Consider the following 27,804-nt stretch of genomic DNA (forward strand, 5'->3'; position numbering starts at 1 on the left):
CCCTAGGTTTCATAATATATGAAGTCATAGATCAGGTTTCTAACTCCACATTCAATAAGTTTTTCGTCACCTACGACGTAGTTTCATGAGAAGTAAAGTGCCAGTGCCTGCTGTTCAAGTCAAGGGGCATACTGTGCCGCCATTCCCTGAGCGTCCTAAGCTTTGAGTGAGTAGATAACGTGGCACCGAAATACATACTGGAATGCTGGAGCAAGAACATAAAGAGGAGGCACACACACATCAAGAGCAGCCAAGACGAGCCTCTACTGGAGCCGAGAAGCAAGAGATTCGACGATTTGGTATTTCGGTCGCACAATATCTGCGAATTTGCGTCAGAGTATGAGAGGCTAGCCGGAATTTTGCACCAGGCCTTTGACAATGTCATGGCCGAGTTGCAAAAATATCAAGAGAGAAGCAAAGAAAAAAGTTCGTTATCCCACGAAGAAGCCACGTTGAGCGACATGAACGACCTTCAAAGCCCGCCACGTGTCAGAACAAGAGGCCGGCCCAAGAATAGACTGGGATCAAACCTGGAAAAAAAGATCTCAAACGCCATGAAGAAAAAGAAAAAGCCAGCTCCAAACGAGGTAATATTGAGATTAGGGTTAGGAAAATATTCATTTGTACATGTTGCTAATATACGATTTATTTTCTCTTTTTGCAGTTGAATCTTTTAGACGGCGGATCAACGATTCAGTCAAGTTCCAGCTTTTACAATGCACCGGATATGAATTATCCCGGAGAGGATTATACGAGTTTCAGTTTTTATTAACATAAATTTTCTTTCATCTATGAGCAAATTTCGGTTCACTGAAGTTATAGGAGGGTTAATTTTTTACTGTTGTAGGTCTTTATTGAATAGTCACTTTTTTTGTTTTTGATATTAGCTTTTGCGAAATTCTTTATTCAATAGTCACTTTTTTGTTTATTGAATAGTCAATTTATTGTGCTATGTCAGAGAGTTCAGGTGTTTTTGAAACTGAATACTGATATATACATTTTTTTTCAAATTATCTCTCTGCTATATTGATGTATGCACTTTTGCAGTTCACTCTGTGTATTAATTTCGGTTCATTTGTTTATTTGGGGCTCTTAATGTTTGATAAACACCCTGATTCCATTCACTATCAACCTGGAACAAAACTGCAGCCAGACAGTTCCAATAGATATATACATCTTGAATCAGATATAAATATTAACATTAACATTTAGGTATATATATTAACATTAACATTATATATATACATTAAGATTTATATTAATATTCAGATATATACATTGAAAGAAGCAGTGTTTACTTTTTTAAACAAAGTAGTGTTAATTACAACCAGTCAAACAAAGTATATCTTATTTACTATATATATCCCCAGACGTAAATTTACAATAAGGTCTGGAGAGGGCAACAAATGGCTTCGGGAGTCTTATTGCTTCAGATGTCCGAATCACTTGGTCTCTAATTTTGTTCAGTTTGTGCAATAGAATATTTGGATCATATTCAAGCCTGAAAGCATCAATCTCTTCCTATATTTAAATTGAAAGGAATTAGTTACCTAAGAAATGAACCCAATTGAAATAAGAAATGAAAGAATTTTATTAATTGAGAAACTACTTACTTGTGTCCAAGCTTTATATTGATACCTCTTCCCGCTTTTGATCTTTTGAGGATCAATTGTTTCAAGCCATTTCAAGATGTATATCGTACAATCATAGCTAAGCAAGAATTTAAGTAAAATACGATTAATAGTATACAAAATAAAATACATTAAAAATAGTAATATAGAGGAGAAAGATTTTTACCTTGTACGTTTGACCATCCAGCCTGATATACTTTGCTTCTTCTCCGTCTCTGTCCTCCATTAAGGGTTCTGCCCCATTGTAAACCCTCATCTGGGAGACTATTAATGCCTGAAAGGGATAAAAAGAGTGAATTAAAATTAGGTGAATCAAACTCAGCAACTCCACTAAACCGAACACCAATCATGACTTGAATAAAACGTCATAAACATTGAATCAACAAGGAAAACATTTAAATAACTTACAATAAATTTGTTCAGTTTAATTCTCAAATAAGGTATTTCATTATTTTTCTTGTTCACAGGATCAAGCACATAGAATGCCTTTTTTCGGATATCGTCAATCGACAACCACTAGTGCACTCCATTGCAAATCGGCACAAACAGCTGAAGTTTGGGAAAATGATGGAATATCTTAGTCCAAATGATAGCAAACAAGAGAATTATCAAAGAAGTTTTAGAAATCACGACTTACAAATAGATGCGATGCGAGTTTTCTTTTGTCAAGAAACTGGCAGTAGTGTGCATATCTATCGACATCAAACCGATACGCCTTCTTGGTCTTTGGATCAATGTACTTCTCGCCATGGTTTTCCAAAATAAACATCTACAAAATAAACCTCAGTTAAATCATAAATGAACCAGTAAAACACATTCATGTGCTGAATAAAAGGACATAACTGAAGACACTAACAATCAAGTGAACGAAAATGACAAACTCTACTGAACCGAATGCAATTCATGTGATGAATAAAATGTGATACACATTCAATCATCAAGAAATATATTTCTGCATGCAAAAAGATATAACTGAAGACACTAACAATCAAGTAAACGAAAATGAGCAACACTACTGAATCGAACGCAAATCATGTGCTGAATAAAACGTGATACACATTCAAACAGTTGGGAATAAAAAATTTGGCTTATGACAATATTCGTCGGCACACAGTATATATCTTTCTGAAACCGGGGACATTACATATCGTTTAGAATCATGTAATGTGTATTGACCACCTACAGGAAGAAAATTATGAGATATGCAGTATAAGAGTCTTTAGAAAAATCATTAATGTTAACGCAATAGGCAAAGAATTTACCGTGCTTCTCACATGTTGTCCGGGCATTAGAGACATGAAATGATGTCTAAGCCCCTCGAAATTCCCTTGATGCTTTAAGATAAATAAGGGGTCATATTCATTGGTACTATCTTTGGTTTCTTTTACATGTGTTATCCAATGATAACATTTCTCCTTCAATTCCTCCGTGATTTCTTTCTCTTTCTCCGCAATTTTGTAAACTTCAGCAGTTGTGAAGGTCAGCTCAGCACTCGTTGCTTCAGCAAATTTCAATGCCGCCGTCACCCCAGCATCTACCACTGCGTCTGCCAGGACTTCAAGCTGTGATACCGTCGGCTGAGAGGTCGGGGGAGTTGGTTGAGATGTCGGGGGACTTATGCCAAGGTCGAAGGAAGGTGCATCATGTTGCCACAAAGAAGGACCAACAGCACTGCAAGACGACAAAGTAAAGTTTTAGGCAATATCATATAACACGAAAGCTAATAAAAAAATGATATTAATTAAAACTTACACATTCAGCGGATGTTCTGGCTCCGTCTTCCTCCGAAAAGATCCCTTGCCGGCCTGCTTTTTGGGTTCCGGAAGGCAGCTATAATAAACAGAATGGAGTAATTGATTTCTGGATTAAACAATGTAGTGAATCGAAATTAAACAATGTAGTGAACCAAAATTATCCATATTTGAACAAGTAGAAAACTTACAAATCAGGCTGTGCTTCTTCTTCCAATTGCCGTGCCATCAGAGCTTTTTGGCACGGTTGCTGTTGTTCTTCGGGAGGACTGCTACATTAAATAAAAAAGAGTTCAATAACGACTCAGAATTATTATCATGTACCATTAAAACTAATAAACAAAATTCTAATTACAACTTAAAAGAACAATGAAAAAGAAATATCATATAAGACAAAAGATTATAAAAAATGATATTAATTAAAACTTACACATTCAACGGAGGTTCTGGCTTCGTCATCCTTGGGGAAGATTCCTCGGCGGCCTGCTTTTCAGGTTCCAGAGGGCAGCTGTAAGAAACAGAAGAGAGTCCAAAAATAAGAACACATTGAATTCATTTGTGAATTCAACTGAACCACAATTAAGCCATGTAGTGAACCTCCAGATTTAAACAAGCAGTAAAACTTACACATCAACAGTGCTTCTTCACAGGGCTGCTGTTGCGGTTCTAGAGGGCTGCTGCATTAAACAGAAAACAGTTCAATAATTACCCCAAATTATTATCCTATATCATTAAAATTAATAAAAAGAATTTTATGTGCAACTTACTCATTAACAGAAGTTTCTTGTGTTTGACTTTCTGAAGGGCCATAGATAAAGTCATCTTTCATTAACTCTTCTTTAAGAGAACTCGGAAGAGACACCGCAATAGGAAATCTAAGGAATGTATACAAGGAAGAAGTCAATGTTGAACGATTAGAATATGTACCGTGAAATCGAAATCTGCCCATTGAAAAAATCACATTTCCAAAGGTTGAGAATGATTTTTTTTTCTCGAACCTCAATGATTTGTAATCAGAATCAGGTGTAGTGCTACTGATATTTAAACACAATTTCTATGTGATTAATTAAATAAAAATTATTACGTAAATCTAAAAGAGCAACATAAATATTTTTAACTTACATAGGTGGGGTTTTTAAACTCTATTTTTGATGGATATTCTTTCTTCTAAAAATTTTTACCAGGATTTTCGGGGTATTTTTTCTAATAAAAAAGATACCAAATTAAAATCAGCAACCAAGATTAAAAGCAGAGGTCTAGAAACACATGAAATTTATTTTTAGAACCCACTAAATCGAAAGTAAAGCTTGCAATGAACGAATTTACCTGGTATTGTCTGGGGCATTTATAGACGGTATGGAGCTCGTTTGAGTCTATAAGAGAGGTTTGCTACCCAGATTTACAGTCAGCAGTCTAAACAAGATAAATAAATATTACTCAGTGAATCCAGAGGAATTAGAAAAAGTTCTAGGAAAAGTTAGCAAACAAAGAAAAAGAACTCGATATAAGAAACTGAATCTTACGTCTCGGAGAAATCATTTCGCGCCTCTGTCGAGTCAAACCGATCCGGAGCAACATTTGTTGTCTGAGCTCCATCATTTCTTAGCTTTGATCTCTTTTCTCTTAACATCTGCAACGCCTGTCTTCTTCTTTCCTCAGTGTTGTCCTTTACTTGTTCAGTTCTGAAAATTCATGAAATAAGTATCAATGAACTTAAAAGGAAAGCATCTATAACCGAAAATATGATTCCAGAAACTTACTTCTTCTCAGATTTAGTTTTGCTCTCTGAATCTATCAGAACAAGCTTTCCTGATTTGGTTTGTTTTTTGGCCACCCTCTCCGGTTGTTTTCTTTTCACTATGGGTGTTTTTTCGATTTCTTTTTCTCTGCAACACACACAAACACATCGAATTTATACCGGAGACAAATATCAGCAAGAAAAACATTTTTACATGTCAAAGGACCCAACTGAAGACACTAACAATCAAGTGAACAAAAATGAATAAGTCCACTGAACCGAACACAATTCATGTGCTGAATAAAACGTGATACACATTCAATCATCAAGAAAAAATTTCTGCATGAAAAAGGACTTAACTAAACACTTGACAATCAAATGAATCAACTTGACCAACTCCACTGAACAATATAACATTTGTAATTTACTTAACAAGCATACATAAACAATTTTCAGCAAATAAAAGCAAAACTAAACTAGATGAACATCATACAATCACATAAATGAACATCTCCAATACTTACTGGCTTTCAGATTCGCATGTGCTCTCTGAATCCATCGGCACAGTCTTCCTTTTTTTGCTTTCTTTTTTAACCACCTTCTGTGGTTGTTTTCTTTTCTTTGTCGCTATTTTTTCAATTTCTTCTTCTTCTCTGCAATACATAAGAACAAGCACATAAGAACAATGTTAACCAAATACAAGTAAAATGAAACCAATATGAACATCAAACTTACTGGTTTTCGGATTCACTTCTGCTTTTTGAATCCGTGGGATTGCTTTCAGTTTCTCTTGTTGTTTTTGAATCCATCGTAACAATGTTTTATTTTTTAACCAACCTCTGTTGTCTTGTTCTCTTAGCTGGCGGTGTTTTGTCGGATTCGGATTCGGATTTTGATTCGGAAAAAGTGTCTTCTTCCGAAGAAGAATCCAGATCAACAATTTTCTTTTCTTCTTTCTTCCCTTTTCCTTTCTCTTTCCCCCTAAAAAAAGTTGGCTTCTCCACCTTCTTTCTTTTTGTTTTTCCTCTTTTATTTGCTTTCTATACAGAAGCACCTAAAACACAAACTTATTTAGTTAGCAGAGTACTTTAGAAGCATCTGAAATGAGCAAATACGCTAACAATCAGGTGAATTAAAATGAGCAAAAACACTGAATCGAACACCATTCGTGTGCTGAATAATACGTGATAAACATTCAATCATCAAGAAAAATATTTCTGCATGCACAAGGACTCAACTGAACACACTAACAATTAGGTGAATCAAAATTACAAACTCCACTGAACCGAACAACATTCATGTGCTGAATAAAACGTGATAAACATTTAATCATCAAGAAAAATATTTCTGCATGCACAAGGATTGAAATGAACACACTAACAATCATGTGAATCAAAATTAGAAACTCTATTGAACAGAAAAAAATAAGAACACATTTCATTCCAAGCCCTAGTTACGCGAGAAAAATAGAATTAGAATAAGTCGATCTACTAAATGAAGCAACTCAATCCAATAAACTTAAAATGCAACTAGGAGAAATAAATTAATTACAACATAAAACACAAGCTTATTTAGTTAGCAGAGTATTTTAGAAGCATCTAAAACAAAATTTCAGGGGGAAATTTTTGTTTAATTTACCATTGTGTCAGTTGCTTTCTGAGTAATCCGGTCAAGCATCATCTTCTTTGTCCAGTGGGCCACCCACGGTGGCAGGGGAGCATCAGGTCCATCCAAATGAGGAAACTTGGTTTCATGGAAATAAATCAGCATCAGAACAAAAACACAGCCGTCAATGGATTATTTTTTTTCCCTTTCTCTTGTTTTCGATTCCCTTCCTCAAGAAACTGAGCACATGATTTGCCCAATTCCACTGTCGAATGTTGTCCACACGAAGGGCAGGTGGCTTATGGATCGGGGAGGCCATGCTTACTGTCGTTGGCAACAAGAAACACTTCTGTACGAAGATGACAAAAGTTCTCTGGAATTTCTACTGGTTCTCCTCCCCTTCAACACTCAAATTGAGGACATACTTTGTCAAAGACGCCAATGTAACACATTTGAGGCTGTCAATTATTGCCTTGTCTGCCTCATTTAGGCTGCCTGAAAGAGTATTTTCGTCGGTTAGGAATTTCACACAAAATAATTCCGTTGCTAGTATAGTTTCCAACCAACTAATAACACTCATTCAAAGTTTTAAAAATGGTTGTCACAAGTATAAACCCCAATAAAAATAAACCAAAGTATTTAAACCTCGGGTCATCTCACAAGAAATTGTAATAAAGTGATCAATTATTGGCTATGAAGGGGTAAGGGGGTTTGATTTGGTATTTGACAAAAAAATTAAATAACAAGAAAGTAAATGACAATTAACTAATAAAGGGAATGAAAAGAACTCTTGGCTAAGGCATGGAAATTGAGATCACCATCCTTATCTACGAACCATGTATTGACAATTATGAAGGACCAACCCATCAAGTCTACTTCTATGCTTGAAGTACGTCAAATAGGCTTAACCAACGTCAACCCATCAAGTCTACTTCTATGCTTGAAGTACGTCAAATAGGTTTGATCAACATCAACCCATAAGTCCCAACCTAGCTACTAATTGACTTAGTAGTATATGGGTATCAAATTGACCACTAAGGGTTCTCAAATCACCAATTTAATGAGACACAATGACTCAAGGTCACCTAATTCCCTTAGCCTTGGCCAGGAGTATAGAAAACTACTCTACAACTAGTGAAAATATTTCATCAAACATCTAGAGTGCAATAAAAATAAACATCACAAAATACAAGAATTAATGAAACCCATAACTAACACAAACAAGAAATCAACAATAGCAATTAAGATAAATATAAAAAGACATGGAAACATAAAATTGCATTGAAAGAAAATAAAAATCCAACAAGGCTTCAAAAACATAAAAGAGAGCAAAATAAGAAATTAACAAGAGAAGTAGATAAACTAAAGTGTTAGAACAAATAAAAGTAAAGGAAAACTAAAATGAAACAAGATTAAAATATAGATCTAAAAGGAATTGAAATAAGAACCCTAAAATCTAGAGAGAGGAGAGAGCCTCTCTCTAGAATTCTACCATAAAATATGATGAAAACTATACTATGACTACTTTTCCCCTGCCCCCAATTCCTTTGCAATCCTTGGGGTTCAAAAGCATCAGAAATGAGTTGTATTTGGGCCTCATTGAGCTCAAAAATCGCCCCAGCGTATTGCCTTTAGTGAGGTCACATGCTGCTTGTCACGCGTACACATGGGTCACGCGTACGCGTCACTGGCAAAATTCCTCTTCACGCGTGCACGTGGGTGACGCGTGCGCGTCGCTGGAAAATCTCGTTTTCACGCATACGCGTAGGTGTCGCATGCACGTGGCCTTGAGTTCAGCAAATCCTCATTTCTTCATGAATTATCCATTTTTGCATGCTTTTCTTCATTCCTTCAACCCAATCTTTGCCTTCTAATCCTGAAATCACTTAACAAACATATCAAGGCATCGAATGAAATTAAAGTGAATTAAATTTATTAATTTTTAGGCCTAAAAAGCATGTTTTTACTTTTAAACACAAATTAGGAGAAATTCACAAAATCATGCTATTTCATTGAATAAATGTGAGAAAAGTTGATAAAATCCCCTAAATTCAATACAAGATAAACCACAAAATTAGGGTTTATCATTGCCATACTCAACCTTTTCAGGAAAACGATTTCCTACAATATTTTAATAGCAACAAATCAGCCAAAAAGGCTCAGTTTAATTTTCTGTACCCAAATGAACCGAAAATAAACAGAAAGTGGAAAGTGTATTACCGCCATGGTTTATGCCCAGCGCAGGTGCTACCTTGGCAGGTGTTATGTATATCTTCCCATGAAGAGTCATGATAGTCATCATAGCAAGCAATCAATTCTCTCAAGAGGCTGTGAGAGACGTTCATTTCCAGGACATGTGCCAGTGCACTGAATCCCATTTCTTTAACAATATCTTTCTTTTCCTGACTCATATCCTTGAACACATTTGCTATTGCCTTTGTCTGGCATCTGCAATTGTGAATTTTCTGCAAGGTTTTGAAACAGAATATCACGATATATTTATAATACAAAATAGATTTTATTCGACTGAAAGCGGATAAATATATTTAATGTGCTTACGTTATAGCGCGAATTCTCCTTCTTTGTCACCATTGTCTTCTTCATTTTTGCTGTAAGGACAAAAAAATTTGGCCAATACTTCACTCAATACACCGACAAGCACAAGTATGCATATTTTTAATCAAGTGAATGAAAATGTCCCAGCCCACTGAACCAAACTTCCTTGATGTACTGAATAAAACATGATAAATAATGAAACAGCTAGAAAAGTATTTCTGCATGCAAAAGAACCTACCTAAACACACTAACAATCAAGTGAATCAAAATTAGCAACTCCACTGAACTGAACACAATTCATGTTTTGAATAAAATGTGATAAACATTCAATTAGCAAGAAAATCATTTTTGCATGCAAAAGGACCCAACTGAACACACTAACAATCAAGTGAATGAAAATGGCTAACTCCACTGAACCGAACACCATTCATGTGCTGAATAAAACATAATAGACATTCAATCATCAAGAAAAATATTTATGCATGTAAATGGACTCAATTGAACACACTAACAATCAAGTGAATGAAAATCACCAAGCCCACTGAACAGAACACTATTCATGTTGTGAATAAAACGTGATAAACATTCAATCAGCAACAAAAGTATTTCTGAATGCGAAAGGACTCAACTGAACACACTAACAATCAAGTGAATGAAAATAACCAACTCCACTAAACCGAACGCCATTCATGTGCTGAATAAAACGTGATAGACATTCAATCATCAAGAAAAATATTTTTGCATGCAAAAGGACTCAACTGAACACACTAACAATCAAGTGAATGAAAATGAGTAACTCCACTAGACCGAGCAATATTCATGTGCTGAATAAAACGTTATAAACATTCAATCATCAAGAATAGTATTTCTCCATGTAAAAGAAGTCAACTGAACACACTAACAATCAAGTGAATCAAAATTAGCAACTCCACTGAACTGAATGAAAATAAGAACACATTTCGTTCCAAGCCCTAGTTACGCTGTAAAATCAGAATACGTCGATCTACTAAACAAAGCAACTCAATCCATTAAACCTAAAATGCAACTAGGAGAAATGCGAGATTGCAAGATTTTAAATGAACAGTAGTTTTCTCATACTTTTCGCAGTCTTTGTTGCTGTTTTCGTTCGTTTTGCTTCTTCCTTCCGAAATCTTCTCACGATTCTTCTCCAGTAGCGGTTTTCACAGAGAACACGAGTGAAGTTTGACTGATTTTGAGAGAGATTCGAACTTCTACAGTAGCGGTTTCAATGTTGAAGAAGGAACATTTTTTCTTAATGAAGCGCGAATGAATGTTTAACTTTTCGTGTGTTTGGGTGCGTGGAAGTCAGTTTCATTTAATGAGATTGAGTTTTTTTGGTATTGGACTAACTTGGATGAACTTGGATGAAAAATTATATAAATGTGTAGTATAACTATAAATATATATTCTAAAGTAATACTTTAGAAATCATATTTTGATGCCTTTTTTGCAAGCATCATTACAAAAATAAAATCTTTTCATCCTCAAAATTTTATAACTTTTATGTCAAGTAAATTTAAAAAAAAAATTTATTGTGAATTACTAATTTTTAAAAATAAAAAAATTAAAGATTAAATTTTACTCTGATTTTTTAATATATCTACTAAATATTTATTTAAATATTGATACAAAAATTTAGATTAAATGAATAACTCATTTACTAAATACGAAATTTAATATTTATAAAAATCTTATATTTACTGCTTATTTTTATTTATTTTTAAATAATTTAAAAATTATTTTGTTAATAATATTTTTTAAAAAAATTTTTGTCATTGTCAAATGTTTTAAATACTAAATTAATAGTTAACTCTTAAAAAAAAAAAAAGAAGACAAGATGATGAATGTAAATTGAAAAAATTAAGTCTATTTTATTTCATAAAAGAGACGGCTCAAGTCGGCACCGACGTGTCATTTTTAATTACTAAATTATATTCAACTTATCAACTATATCTTCTAATCACAATGAACCAAGTTGGGTTGGTCTAGTGGTTAGCTCACTAGTCCGCTTAAGCAAATGTCGGGGGTTCGAATCCTGCCTTGTGCATGCAGCAACCCATTGGCCAGCGGCAAACCCTTAAATGGAGCTCAGTACCGCGACGGAATAGTCCTTGACCTGTCGGGTTGGGGGATACCGTGGGAAACCAAAAAAAAAAATCTTCTAATCACAATGCAACATGTGTATGGCCAATTATAATTACCTCTCAATATACCTAAAAAAAGAAAAGTAATAAAAAACAGCGTGACTACTCTTTCCGCTTTCAAAACAAAGCTGCAGTTACTTAGCTTTCGTCAATTCAACTCCCAACTATATACCCGCGTAGCCCAAAAACACGGAAACGAACCCTTTTTTATCTTCAATAAACTAAATTTTTTTTTATATTTAAAAGTGAGAATTTTCTGTTATATACTAAATAATTTTTTCGAAAACAACATTAATTTTCTCATCAGTTTTTTAAAGAACTAATCTTATTTAATACAATAATTATCCAACAAAATAATGAATAAATACAAATAATAAAAGATAAATTTAAAATTTAAAATATTAATTAATTGCTGACAAATTTAATTTTAAATATTTTCCTTTTCGGGATCCAGATACAGCTTGAGAATTTGAGAATTGAGATACAAATAACTACTCTTCTCTATCTTTTATTAGGGAGGAGAGATGCAATTTTAATTTTTTCGGGAAAACAAAACGCAAAAGCATAGGAAACCTTTGTCCTGAAAGCAAATTTTAGAAAAATATAAATACGGAAACAACCATAAAATAATAAAGAAAACAAGCGCCGTGCAATTCCGAACATCCTGTGTTTCCGCACAAAATAACGGAATGAGAACCCACAAAACAAGAAAAATAAACGAAAACACCATATTCCGCAATAAATCAAAATCTTTTTTACGAGCGAATTCAAAAACACCAATCACAACATCAAATTCTCTCCTTCTCAACTATTTATTCTTTCATAGCTTTTAGATCGAAAAAAAGAAAAAAACAAAAAAAAGAAGGTTCGGTCTCTGGTGTCAAAAATCACGATGCCAGAGATCGAACAGGCGCCGCCGCATGCGGCGTCGGCAACTAGTAACACCTCCACATCCACCGTCACCACCTCCGCCTTATTTGGAAAATACGAGCTAGGAAGACTCCTAGGATGCGGCGCGTTCGCGAAGGTTTACTACGCGCGGAACGTGAAAACGATGCAGAGCGTGGCGATAAAGGTAAATAACTAATAATTAAGGAATGATTTGCAGAAACTTCTGAATTTTGAATTGAATTCTTCAATGTGATCGAATTCGTTAAAATACGTATTTGAATTTGTGGAATGCGTAGGTGATAAGCAAGAAGAAGATAATGGGAACGTCGCTGGTTTCGAACGTGAAGCGCGAGGTTTCGATCATGAGCAAGCTCAACCACCCGAACATCGTGAAGCTGCACGAGGTGCTGGCGACGAAGACCAAGATCTATTTCGTGTTGGAGTTCGTTAAAGGCGGTGAGTTATTTGCTAAGGTTTCGAAAGGGAGGTTCAGCGAGGATCTCGCCCGCAAGTATTTCCAGCAGCTTATCTCCGCCGTAGGGTACTGCCACTCGCGCGGCGTTTTCCACCGTGATTTGAAGCCGGAGAATCTCTTGCTTGATGAGAATGGGAATCTCAAGGTCTCCGATTTTGGACTCAGTGCCGTCAAAGACCAGGTCAGCCCCAAAATACTGTAATTTGCATTTACAGCATCATTATGTTCTTTTTGTTCAGTTAAATTGTTGGAGAATTTGATTTTTCATAACGAATTTGAACAAAAAAATTTCTGTCAAAATTCTTACCGTAATGAACTGAAATGCTAGAGCTCAAATTAGAGTTCAGAGTAATTAATGTGATAGATGGTGGATTTTAGAGTCCTGTGTTTAGGGTAATCAATGGTGCTGGAGGATTGCTTCTAAATTTATGAATTTAATTAATTTGTTACAAAATTAAATGGTTTATTGAAGAAATTTGTGGTTTGGATTTGTGGTTGCAATTCTAGCTGCAGTAAAATTTGCAGTTGATGCTGCTGTAATTGTTGTAAAGGGCTAGAAAATTGTAACATCAATGCCGTAATCTTGGTTGCAGAGTTTAAAATCATGGCTTGCACATTAATTTAGTAATTTATATTGAGGATAATGTACGGGAACAATAATAATGACTAGTTGAATTAATATTTTCTGGAACACCAATCTTTCTTGCTCTAAAACAATTAATGATCTCTCTCCTATGATGATAGGTAAACCTTTATTAAGAGTAGGTCCAATTTTCGATTATGATTCCTAGGAATTTTGAATGATACACGTCAAATAATAGTGGTTTACAATTGAATGATCGAACATGCCTAATTAATAATCGGTCATCTATCCTTTTTGCAGGTGAGGTTTGATGGGTTGTTGCACACGTTGTGTGGCACTCCGGCTTACGTGGCACCGGAGATTCTGGCAAAGAAGGGCTACGACGGTGCAAAGGTTGATGTATGGTCTTGTGGGGTGATTCTCTTTGTTCTTGCAGCAGGGTACCTACCTTTCAATGATCCAAACTTGATGGTGATGTACAAGAAGATCTACAAGGGGGAGTACCGGTGTCCACGGTGGATGTCGCCGGATCTACGACGGTTCCTTTCAAGGGTTCTTGACATCAACCCCGAGACAAGGTTCACCGTTGATGAGATCACCAGGGACCCTTGGTTTAGAAAAGGCTACAAGGAGATCAAGTTTCATGAGGATTGGAATCTTGGGTCTGAGGACAAGGTGAAGGAATTGAATGCTTTTGATATAATCTCATTCTCTTCTGGTTTGAATCTTTCTGGATTGTTTGTTGGTGGTGGCGCCTCCACATCAGCGGCCGCAGAGGACACCGAGAGGCTCATGCTCAACGGTTCAGTTGAGGCGGTTTTGGCTAGGGTGGAGGAGGTGGCTGTGGCAGAGGGGCTTATAGTAAGAGGGTTGAAAGAATGTGGTGTGGAGCTAGAGGGGCAAAATAGTAATTTCGGACTTGTGGTGGAGGTTTGCCGGGTAACTGCCAACCTGGTTGTGGTGGAGGCAACGAGGAAAACCGGGGATCTTTTCGGATTTAGGGATATGTGGAGGAACAAACTGACACCTAAGCTGTTAAGTAATGCTACCACAGAAAGTGATAGCATTTCTGATTCAGCAGAGACTCAATCGGAGATTTCCGAGTCTGAGCAAGTTGCTAGTGTCTGATCTTATTCAGCCCCTTTCTTTTAATCCATTTTCTTTCCCTTTTTTTTTTAAAAAGTCTTTTGTTGGAAAAACAAAGATATATATATACATATATATATAGGTTGAAATATTTGTTGTTTATTATTGTTATTGTATCCAAAATGTACATTTTGGTGGGTCATGTTGTAGTTCTGGCACACATGGGATTATTACTGCCAATGGTGGTGTTGCTGTTGAGAGACCCAACGCAGTAATCATGGTGGGTCATGGTGTAGTTTTGGCAGCCATGGATATTGCCAATGTTTGAACTGTAGGATGATGTTGATTGGAGGATTGGTGGAGACTCCAGCAATGATGATGATGATGATGAATATTTATGCTTCTTCTTTACATTTTTCTTTCCCTCTCTGTAAATGTTGAAAATAAATTAAGGGTGTCTTACTGTATTGTTTATATATCAGACAATTGTCTGGCTTCCCTCATAATGGAAAGCAAAAATTAGAATAATTATTACTCTATTTATATAGCTTGCCTTTTCTTCTTGTTTTTCTCAATTGTTGGCAATTTTATGCCTTGTTTTTCCAAATCTTTTATATGCCAAAGGAGTCTAATAAAGTGAGTTTGGGATAAAGTATACTGAATACTAGTAGTTTATGATTAAGGTGTGTTTTATGGTATCTATAAAATACATATGATTCAACTTTATAGAAGAGTGGGTTCCATCAATTAACACTCACGTTTGGACAATTTAGGCACAAAATTTATAGGCACCATGTGATTAAGGCAGTGCTTGATTTTGGAACTCAAATACAAGGACTATACAAAAATTTTATTCTTGAAGAACACACTCTTGAACTCTATCTCTGATTTCAATAATTTTTTTGTATCTCCTTATGGTTCTGTCAAACTCTAGTGTTGCTTGCAGAGGATAAGAGGTTCACATGTAGTAGCAGTTATATTATTTGTCTTTTGCTTTAGGTGTTTTGTATATGGTACAAGGAAAGGTCCAAAAGTTGTAACACAAGATAAATAAATCAAGCTTTACATGCATGCACTGTGCTGTAGCATTCTCTCCCTATGTTTGGTTAACAGCCATGCAGATTTCATGGCAATAATTCATGGGGTATATGTGATCGAGTCTTACATGCCAAACCTATTGGGCACTGTGCGGAGCTCTCGATTATTATTGGAGAAATTTTAGAAAGGAATTAAGTAAGAGATCATAAAATGAAAACGCTATATTCAACTCAAAACTTTAAAATATCAAGTTAATGGAGTCTCTATCTTATAAATTTGTTACTCTTCCTTTTTTTATTTGCAGTTAATTTATTAACTTCTTCACATTTACAACCTTAACAATCTCCTCATCAAGTGTGAGTTTTAACATTGAGCATCAATTCTCTCTTTTTTTGTCTCTCCCTCTTTTTGGCTCCTTCACCATATTGGAATATTCGTCCATTACACTGTCGTATTTCACTGCGGAATACGCTGCCCAAACCACCCTTGTTGAGAAATCATTTAACTTGCTACGATTTGGGTTTCTTGCCTAGATTCTATATGATTGATACCTATTAAAATTTAAACAAACTTTTTGTTGTTCCTAGAGCTCTAAATTTTCCAAATTAATCTTGTTATTGTTGTCGTTTTGAAGATGTTGGAGAACATCAATTAAATTTCTAAAAACTCTAATAGATCTCAGTTACATAAAACTTATATAAAAAATCTAAATCGTGACCAGTTAATATGTCAAATATGGTGGTTGTCTTTTTTTGTTGGGAAAATACATTTTATAAAATATACATTTTCTTTTGAAAGCAGAATATGATATTTAATTTAGAAAAAAAATCTAGAATGTTTAAATGGATTAAGTTACACATATCTGTTGGAACTTTTTTCACCTATACTGTATTTTAACATGGTAAGGACAAGTTTAACTAAGGACAAATTTAGCTAGAGAACGAGCAACTAAATTTCCTTATAACAAGGAAGTTTTGACAACTTCAACACCTTTACAATATAAGAAATGCATAAGTTTTTATTAAGGGATAATTTTCATAACTTAGCATATCAAGTGCAGGAGATTTTGGAATAAAAATAAACGTTATAAAGCATGTTTTGAAAAATGCCAAATTACACATTTCAAAATTTAAAAATAACGCAAACAGTATATTTGAACCAAAATAAAATAAATCCAATTATGTTTTCCTTCCGGGATTTCGATACCACCGCATTCTTACAAATCAAATTAACCAGCCATCTACCAACCGTTGAATTTAATTATAGACATAATGTGGCAAAAAACCGTGGCAAATCAAGTGTATACTTGCATATGTTCCTCCTATTGCATCACATAACCAGCTTATTGTGTTTCTTGTTAGCTGTCATCATAATTTCGGACAGATTGTGCATTATCACACACAAAACATGGTTGGTGTGGGAATATGTTTAAATATGAGTTCTTCAACTCTATTTTTTTTTAAAGTATATTTTCATATTTTACTCTAAAGATATCATATATAAATAAATACATTTTTCAAATATAGATATAAGTTTTTTAAAGTATCAAGCATTAAATACATTGAAAAATTTACGAATTTTTATACTTTTTTCTTTAATTACTATTCTGTTAATAAAATTATTATTATTATTATTATTATTATTATTATTTGCAGCTCGTTAATATCGTATTACTACATTCTTTTTTCTAAAATTAAGAGTAAAATTTAAATTTGAGACTTTTAAATAAAATAGAGAAATGATATTATTTTGAGATATAACTCATTGTTAATTGAGTATGGGGAGACTATGCCATTTGAGTTATTACTCATTGGCCTAAAAATTTGGAAAGATAGGAGACTCGAACCCGCAATCTCTTAATTAAATATGAAAAATTTATATCATTTGACCTATTACTCATTAGCGTCCTATGACCTCCTTCGGCTTCGAATGAGTCTTCATATTAATTAATATACAATATGATGCTTCCTTATTTTTTCCCGGTTAATAATTATAATGTTGTTAATAATGGAAGAAAATTAGCTGGAAAGTGGACAGTACTTTGAATGTATCATACCGCATTGCCGCTTATTATTATTATAATCGCGCATAAAATCTCATAAACATATAACTTTTTATTTATTTATTTTGAAATTATATTCCTCCAAATAGCTTAATTCTGCATCATAAAAAGAGGGAAATAAAAAAGAAAAAGGGAAAAGGCCAGGTAACGGTTTTTCTCATTACATACCTGTTTATATATATAGTTAATCATGATAATAATTGTAACAAATTAATAATGAGAACAACAATGAAGAAACACTCTCCTTGCTCCTGGACCCATGATAAAGCGTTATAAACCTAATAATGAAAAAAATCTATATGAAGAGTGATGAAACGTAATTTTCCGGAAATAGGAATTCACTATTATTGGTTGTTGTTAATTTAGTAATATATAGATGTTCCATAAAAGAATTTTTTCAAATTTAGTGAAAGATGTTGATGTAGTATAATTTATCTATCTTATCTTTTATAATTTTGAGGTTAATTTATAAATTATCCTTTATATAGGATTTTGGTTACTATCGTAATTGCCTTCAACAAATTTACATAAAAAAGAGAGTCACCAATCTGTTATCGTATAATTGATGCTTATGAACTTGCAGATAGTTTCATTTAATTTGGTTGGAGGACATAGAACTGATTTAGCGGATCAAAGCTACAATAATAGTAGAGAAAATGATAAAAGGTTCATCACAGAATTGTCTCTGAGCTTTAACATGTAAGCATCACTTTCTTGGCCTCTTCCTATGATCCATGTCTGTTACTCAATTATCCATTTCGTGGTATAATAAAGTGACTCTAAGGTAGCGTTTGTTTTGAGGTATTGAGACAGAGACTGCGAGACTGAGACTCAATATCATGTTTGTTAGTTGAGAGATTGATACTAAAATTTTTGTTTTTGTCTCCAAAATTTCAGCATTTCAGTACCTCCAAAAAGTGGGGACACAGGAGACTAAAATTTTTAGAGATGAAAACTGAAATTTTAATAACATTTTATACCTAAAATATCCTTATTTCAATTAATTAATTCCAATTTTATTCTTTGTGCAAATTAAATTAGAGTTTCATTTTTGTTTCAATTTCTGTCTCCCATTTTGCACCAAACAGAATATTGAAATTTATTTCCATCTCTGTCTCTTAGTCTCTGTCTCTCAGTCTCAATCTTTCTGTCTCTGTTTCTCCACCAAATGCTACCTTAAGGAATGGTGCACTTTTTAGTTCAATTAGGCTGCGTCTGTTTCTAAGAACAGGACAGGACAAGACATTGATGGACAGAGACACAAAATTTTGTGTTCTTGTATTCTGTTTGGTGGTAAATTAGAACAAATTATGAAAATTCAATTTATTCTTATTTTTTTCATTCAAAAAATTTGAGATGAAAAACATAACAATAAAAAATATAATTATAAAAAATTAACAAGAATAATGAAAGAAAAATAAAAAATAAGTTGTGTCCCTTGTTAATGTCTCTGTGTCCTTCTCTGTTTCTGGATACATTGTCTCTGTCCATGTCTCCTCTGCCAAACACAATTTTGTGTCTCAGTGTCTCTGTGTGTCCTGTCTATATAAACAAACACAGCCTTAGAGAGTTAACAATTTTTAATTAATATATCAGTCAATTTTTAAAATTATTTATTATTTTAAATTTTGAATATTAAATTTTAAATTTTAATTTTAGATCTTAAATTTTTTTAAAAATAAGATAAAAATAATTTTATAATAAAAAATTGATTAATATTGACTAATAAAAAATAATATTTTATACTTTATTTTAACTTTAATTATATTATATAAATATATTTTCTTTCCAAAATATCTTTCGGCATGTATGATATGATGAGTTCTGTGAGATAAATTAAAAATTGTTATATATCAACTGGTCTAATTACAAGAGTAGCATTTAAGAAAATAAAAAAAAGTTTTGTAAATATAGATAAATTATTTATTCAAGAGATGTGTAAAAAATTCAATCTGTTTTTCTATTAGTCATGAATACATATATATACAACTTTTGATATGAAACTATATCAAATATTTTCTATCTTAAAAAGCATAATTTACGATCCTAACAAATTAGAATGCATAATTTTCTATCCTAGTAAAGATATACATGAGAGTACTCTTGGAGTACCGTATTTATACTTAAATTATATAAATATTATTAATATAATATTTCTATGTATATCTAAATTATCCATTAATACCTCCTCAAGTTGGAGCATGCAAGTCTTGAATGTCCAACTTGATCAATATTGCCTCAAACTTTTTGGCACCAACAACTTTAATAAAAAGGTCGGCCAACTGAGTTTGAGTGGGAACATAAGATGGAAGGAGGCATTGGTGCACGATCTCATCCTGAACAAGATGACAATCTACTTCAATGTGTTTTGTGCATTCACGAAAAATTGGATTTTTAGCAATGTGAAGAGCTGTCGCAATAGAGACGAATGGGGCAAGATGAGGCACGTATAGAGAGGAGAGTATATCTTTAATCCACTTCAATTCTTTTGTTGTTTGAGCTATTGAACGATATTCAGCAGGCAGACACTGTCTATTATTTCTGAGTATATTGGTGAGTTACCAGGCTGGATGAACCAGCCTGTGATTGACTTGCGAGTGAGTGGATAACTAGTCCAATCGGAGTCACATCATCCACAGAGCTGCAAATCAGTCTCTCGTGGGAGAAGAATTCCTTGTCCAAGATGTCCCTTTAAATAGCGTACAACACGCAAAGCAGCTTGCCAGTGTTCGATGCGTGGATTTTTCATGAACTGGGACAACATGTGAACAATGTAGGCCAGATCAGGCCGAGTAAAACACAAATAAATTAGTCTTCCAACAAGTCGACGATATATGCTAGGATCGGATAAAATAGAACCTGTAGCTGACCCCAGTCGATGATTCTCTTCGCACGGTGTTGCTACAGGCTTAGTCCCTAGAAGTCCCGTTTCGGTGATTATGTCCAAAGCATATTTTCTTTGGTACAGAAAGATTCCAGTAGGAGATTTGGCAACCTCAACTCCCAAGAAGTATTTCAGCCGGCCTAAATCTTTCATGTGAAAACATGTGTGTAAATACTCTTTGAAATATTAAATTGCAGCACCATCATTTTTTGCAATTACAAGGTCATCAACATATACCAAAACTACCAATTGCACACTATTGTGGCGAAGGCTAAACAAGGAATGATTCTTTGGGGATTGCTTGAAACCATATCGAAGGAGAGCAGATGAAAGTTTTACAAACCAGCATCGTGGAGCTTGTCGCAATCCGTAGAGAGATTTCTAAAGTTTACAAACCAGTCCTTGTTGAGACACTTGAAAACCAGGGAAAACTTCATGTAAATGTCCTCATCAAGTTCTCCATGAAGAAATGCATTGTGGACATCCATTTGGTGGAGTTCCCAATCCTGGGCTGCTGCCACTGCGAGTGTTGTGCGAATTAATACCATCTTTACCACGGGAGAAAACGTTTCATTGTAACCCAAGCCTTTCACTTGATTATTTTTTAAAATTACCAGTCTTGCTTTGAACCTCTCTATTGTCCCGTCGGAGGAAAGTATTGTCCCTGAGGCAGTGGCTGCTCTTCTTGAGCTCCTTCTTCAGCCTGTTCGACTCTTGGGAGTCTCTGATAGTCCCCTACCAGTTCCATAGTCTTCTTTGTGATGGGCTTCTCGACTGGAATAGGGAAATCATTCTCTATCTTCACCCTAGCAGCCTCACAGAGGTGGAAGATGAGATGTGGGAAGCCCAACCTGGCATTATCCTTAGTGTTGGCAGCGACATGGTAAATCTGCTGGGCAATGACGTCCTCCACTTCCACTATCTCTCCTCTCATGATGCAATGAATCAGAATGGCCCGGTTGATAAACCACTATTTTATGGTTTATCTTGTGCTAAATTTAGTGGATTTTATCAGTTCTTCACACTCTTATTCATACAAACTGCATGATTTTACAAATCCTTCCTAATTTTGTTCCCTGATTGGAAACTTGCTTCCTAAGCCTTTAAATTACTAATTTTTAATTCTCCTTTATTACCATTCGATGCCGTGATCTGTGTGTTAAGTGTTTTCAGGTTTTATAGGGCAGGAATGGCTTAGAGGATGGAAAGAAAGCATGCAAAAGTGAAAGGAACACAAGAAACTAAGGAGCTGAGTAGCGAGGATCGACGCGCACGCATGGCTGACGCGTGCGCGTGAATTGGCGCATCGTACATCGACATGTACGCGTGACAAGCACAGAAGACCAGCGACGCGTACGCGGTGGCAGAGCGTCACGTGCTGCACTCATCAGAACTTGCTGGGGGCAATTTCTGGACTGTTTTAGACCCAGTTTTCAGCCCAAAAATACAGACTAGAGGCAGGGAGCAAGCCGAGAGAGAAGATACATTCACTTTCACTTAGTTTTAGTTTTTAGTTTTGAATTTTAGAGAAAAACACCACTTCTCCTAGGGTTGTTAGCATTCTTAGTTTTTGGCTTTTGGATTGGATATTGAGAGAGCTGCTACTACCTTTGATTGAAGTCTTCATCATTATAGTTTGCCTTTCTATCATTATACTCTTTTGTTTTCCATTTAATTGCTTGTGGTCATATTTGGATATTGTTAATTTTGAATTTATTAATACAATGAACTATTTTTATATTTAATTCTATTACTTGTTTGATTTCTTTCAATTAATTATCAGCTCCAAATATACTTTTATTAATTTAATTTTAATTACCATATCTCCTATCTACTCCCTTTACATGTTTGTAAAAATGGCATTCATGTTAATGGAGTAGAGCTCCCAACTTGGCTTTGGAGTTGATTAATTGGAAACTCTTGAGTTGGAATACTTAAGTATTAATCTGTAATTGAAAATTGCTAGCTAACTCAATTTTCACTAACTCTAATCCTTCCCTGCTGTTAAGTGATTAGGACTTGTGAATCAGAGTTAGTGTCACCTACTTGACTTTCCTTTATTAGTTAGAGGATCACTAAGTGGAAGCAACAACCTTTTACTATTATACCTGGGAAGGTCAACAAGGATATAAAATCTAATTAATCTTCTCCTAGCCAAGGCCTTTGATTTCAAATACATAACACCTCTTGTCATTATACATTGCTTTAATTTCTGCTTATTTAATTTTTCCGTTCTCAACCTTAAAAATACTCAGAAAACTCCTGATCAATAATTTACATTGCTGTGTCAACTATTTGGGAAACGACCTGGGAATTCTACTCCCAGTTATTTAATCTTAATTGTGACACAAGTTAAATTGGTAGTGGAAATTTCGTTGGTTAAGACTGTACTGACAACGCTGCTTTTTATTAAAATTTCTTAACCGGCATTTTTCCATCCATCAATTTTTGGCGCCGTTGCCGGGGAGTTGCAACAGTGTGCTAAATTATTGGTTGGTGTAAATATTTTTTATATTTACATAAGTGCATTATTTTTATTATTTTATTCTGTGTTTTTGTTTATTAGTCGTTTTATTATTTAATTTTCTTAATATATTTTATTACCATGAGCTCTATGTTTCTTTCATTGAATGACACGTTCATTACCAGATCCGAGCTTAGCCGCATTTGATCATGAAATTGAAAAAACTATTTCACGTATTAGGCGAGCTCGGCGTCAGTTGGCCTCTCAGGGTGGTGAAGGGGTTTTGACCAATTCACCAGTCTTATCTGAGGTTGAGTCTGAAGCGTCATTTGAGCAAGAAACTAGTCACTCTTCTACTGATTCTATTGATGCCTCTTCTATTGATTTAAGTGCAGGTACTATGGCAGAGCCTAGACGGATTACTCTCCAGGAAGCAGGAGCTCCGGACTTTACATTGCAACCATATCAAGCACGTCATCCAAATTTGGCTGCAAATTTTGAACTAAAGACCGCTCTGATTAATCTACTGCCTAAGTTTCAGGGCCTACCTTCTCAAGAGCCTATCAAGCACCTTAGAGATTTTCAGACAGCTTGCTCAACTACTAGGCGGCATGGTGCGGATGAGGCTACTGTTTGGCTATATGTCTTCCCATTTTCTCTTGAGGGAAAGGCAAAGGAGTGGTTCTACACTCAACCAGAAGCTGTTGTTACTAATTGGGACTTGCTCAGAAGGGAATTTCTGGACATGTTCTTTCCAGCAAAGGTTACAGATAGACTGAGGAAGGAAATTTCCTGCATCATCTAAGGCAAATTAGAGACTGTCTACGAGTATTGGGAACGCTTCAGGAATCTTCTTGATTCATGTCCCCATCACAAGATTGACCAGTTGGTGTTGATTAGCTATTTCTGCCAAGGCATGAAGCCTCAAGACAAGACCATCTTAGATGCTAAAAGTAATGGCTCTCTGACTAAGTACAAGACGGCAAAAGAAGCATGGCAACTGATCACTGATCTAGCTGAGTCTACCCGAAATACAATGTAAAGGAATAATCATTCCAAGGCTATTGCAGAAGTTTCCTCTAGTAGTGAGACCACTGCTCTCACCAAGATTCTGGGAGAGATGACCAATATACTGAAGCAGCTCCAGCTCAATCAACAACAACCTAAGCCTCCTCCACAACAACATTGTCAACAGTTGGTCCATCAGAGAGTGTGTGGAATATGCGCTTGCTATTCTCACTACACTGATGAATGTCCACAACTCCAAGAAGACAACACCTTGGTGGCTACTAATGTTTATTACAATCGTCCGAATCAAGGGTACTATCAACAAGGCAGTAATTATAACCAAGGTGGTAACTACAATCAAGGTTGGAAAGACAATTCCAACCAAGGATGGAGGGACAACCACAACCAAGGAGGCAGAGACAATGGTGGAAATCAAAGGTGGAACAACAACTATCAACATAACCGGTATCAACAAAACCCTCCATACCAACAGCAGAACCAAGGCCAAAGTTACCAGACACCTCACCAAAGGCAAGCTCAAGCACCTCAACACAACCAAAGTTTCCACATTTCCCCACACAGACTAGAGGCAGGGGGCAAGCCGAGACAGAAGATACATTCACTTTCACTTAGTTTTAGTTTTTAGTTTTGAATTTTAGAGAAAAACACCACTTCTCCTAGGGTTTTAAGCATTCTCAGTTTTTGGCTTTTGGATTGGATATTGAGAGAGCTGCTACTACCTTCGATTGAAGTCTTCATCGTTATAGTTTGCCTTTCTATCATTCTACTCTTTTGTTTTTCATTTAATTGCTTGTGGTCATATTTGGATATTGTTAATTTTGAATTTATTAATGCAATAAACTATTTTTATATTTAATTCCATTACTTGTTTGATTTCTTTCAATTAATTATTAGCACCAAATTTACTTTTATTAATTTAATTTTAATTACCATGTCTCCTATCTACTCCCTTTACATGTTTGTGAAAATGGCATTCATGTTAATGGAGTAGAGCTCCCAACTTGGCTTTGGAGTTAATTAATTGGAAACTCTTGAGTTGGAATACTCAAGTATTAATCTGTAATTGGAAATTGCTGGATAACTCAATTTTCACTAACTCTAATCCTTCCCTGTGAAGTGATTAGGACTTGTGAATCAGAGTTAGTGTCACCTACTTGACTTTCCTTTAGTAGTTAGAGGATCACTAAGTGGAAGCAACAACCTTTTACTATTATACCTGGGAAGGTCAACAAGGATACAAAATCCAATTAATCTTCTCCTAGCCAAGGCCTTTGATTTCAAATACATAACACCTCTTGTCATTATACATTGCTTTAATTTTTGCTTATTTAATTTTTTCGTTCTCAACCTTAAAAATACTCAGAAAACTCCTGATCAATAATTTACATTGCTGTGTCAACTCTTTGGGAAACGACTTGGAAATTCTATTCCCAGTTATTTAATCTTAATTGTGACATAAATTAAATTGGTAGTGGAAATTTTGTCGGTTAAAACTGAACTGACAACGCTGCTTTTTATTAAAATTTCTTAACCGGCATTTTTCCATCCATCACCGGTTCACAGTGTATTCGGACCGGTTGCTTGTGGGCATGATAGACCGACGAATAAAATGGTGCCATCGCCTAGCCAAAGGCGTCAAGTCACCGACTCTGATACGGCCTGGCTTCCCCTCTGCCCCCAGTTTCCACTGGGCATTCGGAATGCAAATATTAGCGAGTACTTGCTTTAATTGCTGATCTCTGTTTACCCTCTCACTGTAGCATTCCTTTTCATCATGGTCTACGAGTGGTATGGAGGGTCTGTCTGATGGTCTCTGGACTAAAGTCAATGATTCTTCCTCTCACAAAACTCCTGTGGTTCCTTTCATTAACTCCAGCATCCTTGTAAGTAATCCACAGGTTCCCATAAAATTCTTGAACCATTAATTGTCCCACTTGTGTGTGCGGATTCCACAGAAACTGCCACCCTCTCCTCTGAATCTCATGCTAAATTTCCGGATATTCATCCAGTTTGAGATTAAACCGCACTTCCGGTAGAACCGGTCTCTTGCCAGTAACATCATAAAAGTGCTCTTCATGCAGTTTAGAGCGGAATCTTCTTGAATCATGAGAACCGGTGGCCGGTTCCTTTCCTTTTCTTTTCTTGGAAGGTTGTGTGGTCTTTGGTGCCATAGAAATAACAGAATAAAACAGCAAAGTGACACAACACCAAACTTAAAACTGTCGCTCGTCTCCGAGCAAAATAAAGAAGTAGAATAAATGACCATATGTAGCCATGAAAGATGAAAACACTGACAATTGTACCTAGAGCAGACCGAAACTAACTTTGTACCATTCAAGATGCAGTCCGTGTGACAGAAATACCCAGCCTTGGTTTGACACTAGCTTTGTTCCTATATGAACCTACGTGGCACTCCAACCCCCCCAAACCCCTATCTACGTGGATTAAGCCTTTTTTTGTTGCTAACTGTTTGGTTTTTGAGGAACATTGCGCGGGAGAGGAAAGGTGTGCCCTAGCAGAGATTGTAGGTCACGATCGCTTGCTTTCCCAGTTGGAGAAGTCTTGTGAAGCACTCCCAAGCGAACAAGGTGAATCCAGGGGTTTCGTCATTATCATTCCCAAGTCGGAGAAGACAGTACGAAGCCAATACGTAACCCAGGGGTCTCGTAGTGGACGGAACAGAGGTTACTACCTTTGCTGCGTAGCGAACAGAGGTATCTCATAGCCATTGTTGATTAATTTCATGTCATTCCCATTAGTTAGACATATTCTTGTACCTAATTAAATCCTGTAATTGCTGAGAATTGCTAGAAAAGTTGGGTTAGGGTTTGTGTTACCTGTGGTTAGATACAATCTTTTCTTAGCTTGTGTTGGTTATTTTCACTTCCAGGAATGACCACCATCCATATAACATTGTGTATTAATCATAGACGACGGTTTGAGAGAGGGCCTGGTGGGATAATTAGTTATACTGGTGGTAAAGTCACAGAAATTAATAGGGTGAACGTTGATACACTGAACAGTTTTTTCATATCTGATTTGTTGAAGGACATTGGATATACGTCCGTTTCTAATTTTTACTGGCAAGAACCTGGGAAGGAGCTTGATGATAGGTTGAGAGACCTAAGGGTTGATATGGACGTAGTTAGAATGTATGAGGCAGCCATAAAGAATGGTAACAAAATAATATTTATACAGAGCATCCGGTGGACCAGCCTGTGTTAGTTGAGGAGAACAATATGACTCCGTCAAAGAGGAGAATAAAGACATGTGCCAAAAAGGGTTCAACACCAAAGAAGAGTCCAAAGAGAAGATTGCTAGTAGTGGAAGATCATGACGATGCTGAAATTGTAGGTAATGTGCAAGTTGGAAAAGAGGACCAAAGAAGGGGTGAGGCCTAGGATAGGGAAGAGGCCTATGAAGAAAATAAACAGGCTGAAGTTGAGGCCCAAAAAGAGGACAGTCTTAGTATGCCCCAGGAGACAGCAGATCCACCACTAGCATCATCCCATGAAGCAGGACAGATTTCTCAGCCTCCTCCAACACCTGTCCTACCAGATCAGCCACCATCAAGTCAGTCCCAACCTTCCCAGCCACCATTTGAAGAAGATCAGTAACCACCACACAATGATGGTTCAGATCCAGCCCCGCAGTCTCAAGCCAATGTTTTTGAACTTGTTGCACCTGAACAACTTACCCAATACACCCCACAGCCATGTAGGAATCCACTTTCACAATCGATCCCTGATTCAGGCCGATCCTCTGATTCCAATAGCCCCCCCCCCCCAAAATAATCAAAGTAATCCTTCAGATGAGGTTGATGGATGGCCAAAGGTGAACAAGAGG

General features: G+C 35.6%; 1 protein-coding gene across 1 annotated transcript; it reads left to right on the forward strand.

Annotated features, from left to right (window-relative positions):
* The first annotated feature begins 11,594 nt into the window (after positions 1 to 11,594).
* LOC112767394 (CBL-interacting serine/threonine-protein kinase 11) lies at positions 11,595 to 15,009 on the forward strand. Its single transcript, XM_025813255.3, has 3 exons — positions 11,595 to 12,521; positions 12,634 to 12,993; positions 13,696 to 15,009. Exons 1-3 carry the CDS (start codon positions 12,339 to 12,341, stop codon positions 14,521 to 14,523), a joined length of 1,371 nt encoding a protein of 456 aa, XP_025669040.1. The 5' UTR covers positions 11,595 to 12,338; the 3' UTR covers positions 14,524 to 15,009.
* The last annotated feature ends 12,795 nt before the right edge of the window (positions 15,010 to 27,804 follow it).

This window comes from Arachis hypogaea, chromosome 17 (assembly GCF_003086295.3).
Source record: "Arachis hypogaea cultivar Tifrunner chromosome 17, arahy.Tifrunner.gnm2.J5K5, whole genome shotgun sequence".
Classification (NCBI taxonomy): Eukaryota; Viridiplantae; Streptophyta; class Magnoliopsida; order Fabales; family Fabaceae; genus Arachis; species Arachis hypogaea.

What these genes read in the sequence shown, in the direction of transcription:
- LOC112767394 (XM_025813255.3), top strand. Translation starts at nt 12,339, where the DNA reads ATGCCAGAGATCGAACAGGCGCCGCCGCATGCGGCGTCGGCAACTAGT. An exon ending in TGCAGAGCGTGGCGATAAAG is followed by an intron (nt 12,522 to 12,633) that starts GTAAATAACTAA and finishes TGGAATGCGTAG; the next exon opens with GTGATAAGCAAGAAGAAGAT. An exon ending in TCAGTGCCGTCAAAGACCAG is followed by an intron (nt 12,994 to 13,695) that starts GTCAGCCCCAAA and finishes TCCTTTTTGCAG; the next exon opens with GTGAGGTTTGATGGGTTGTT.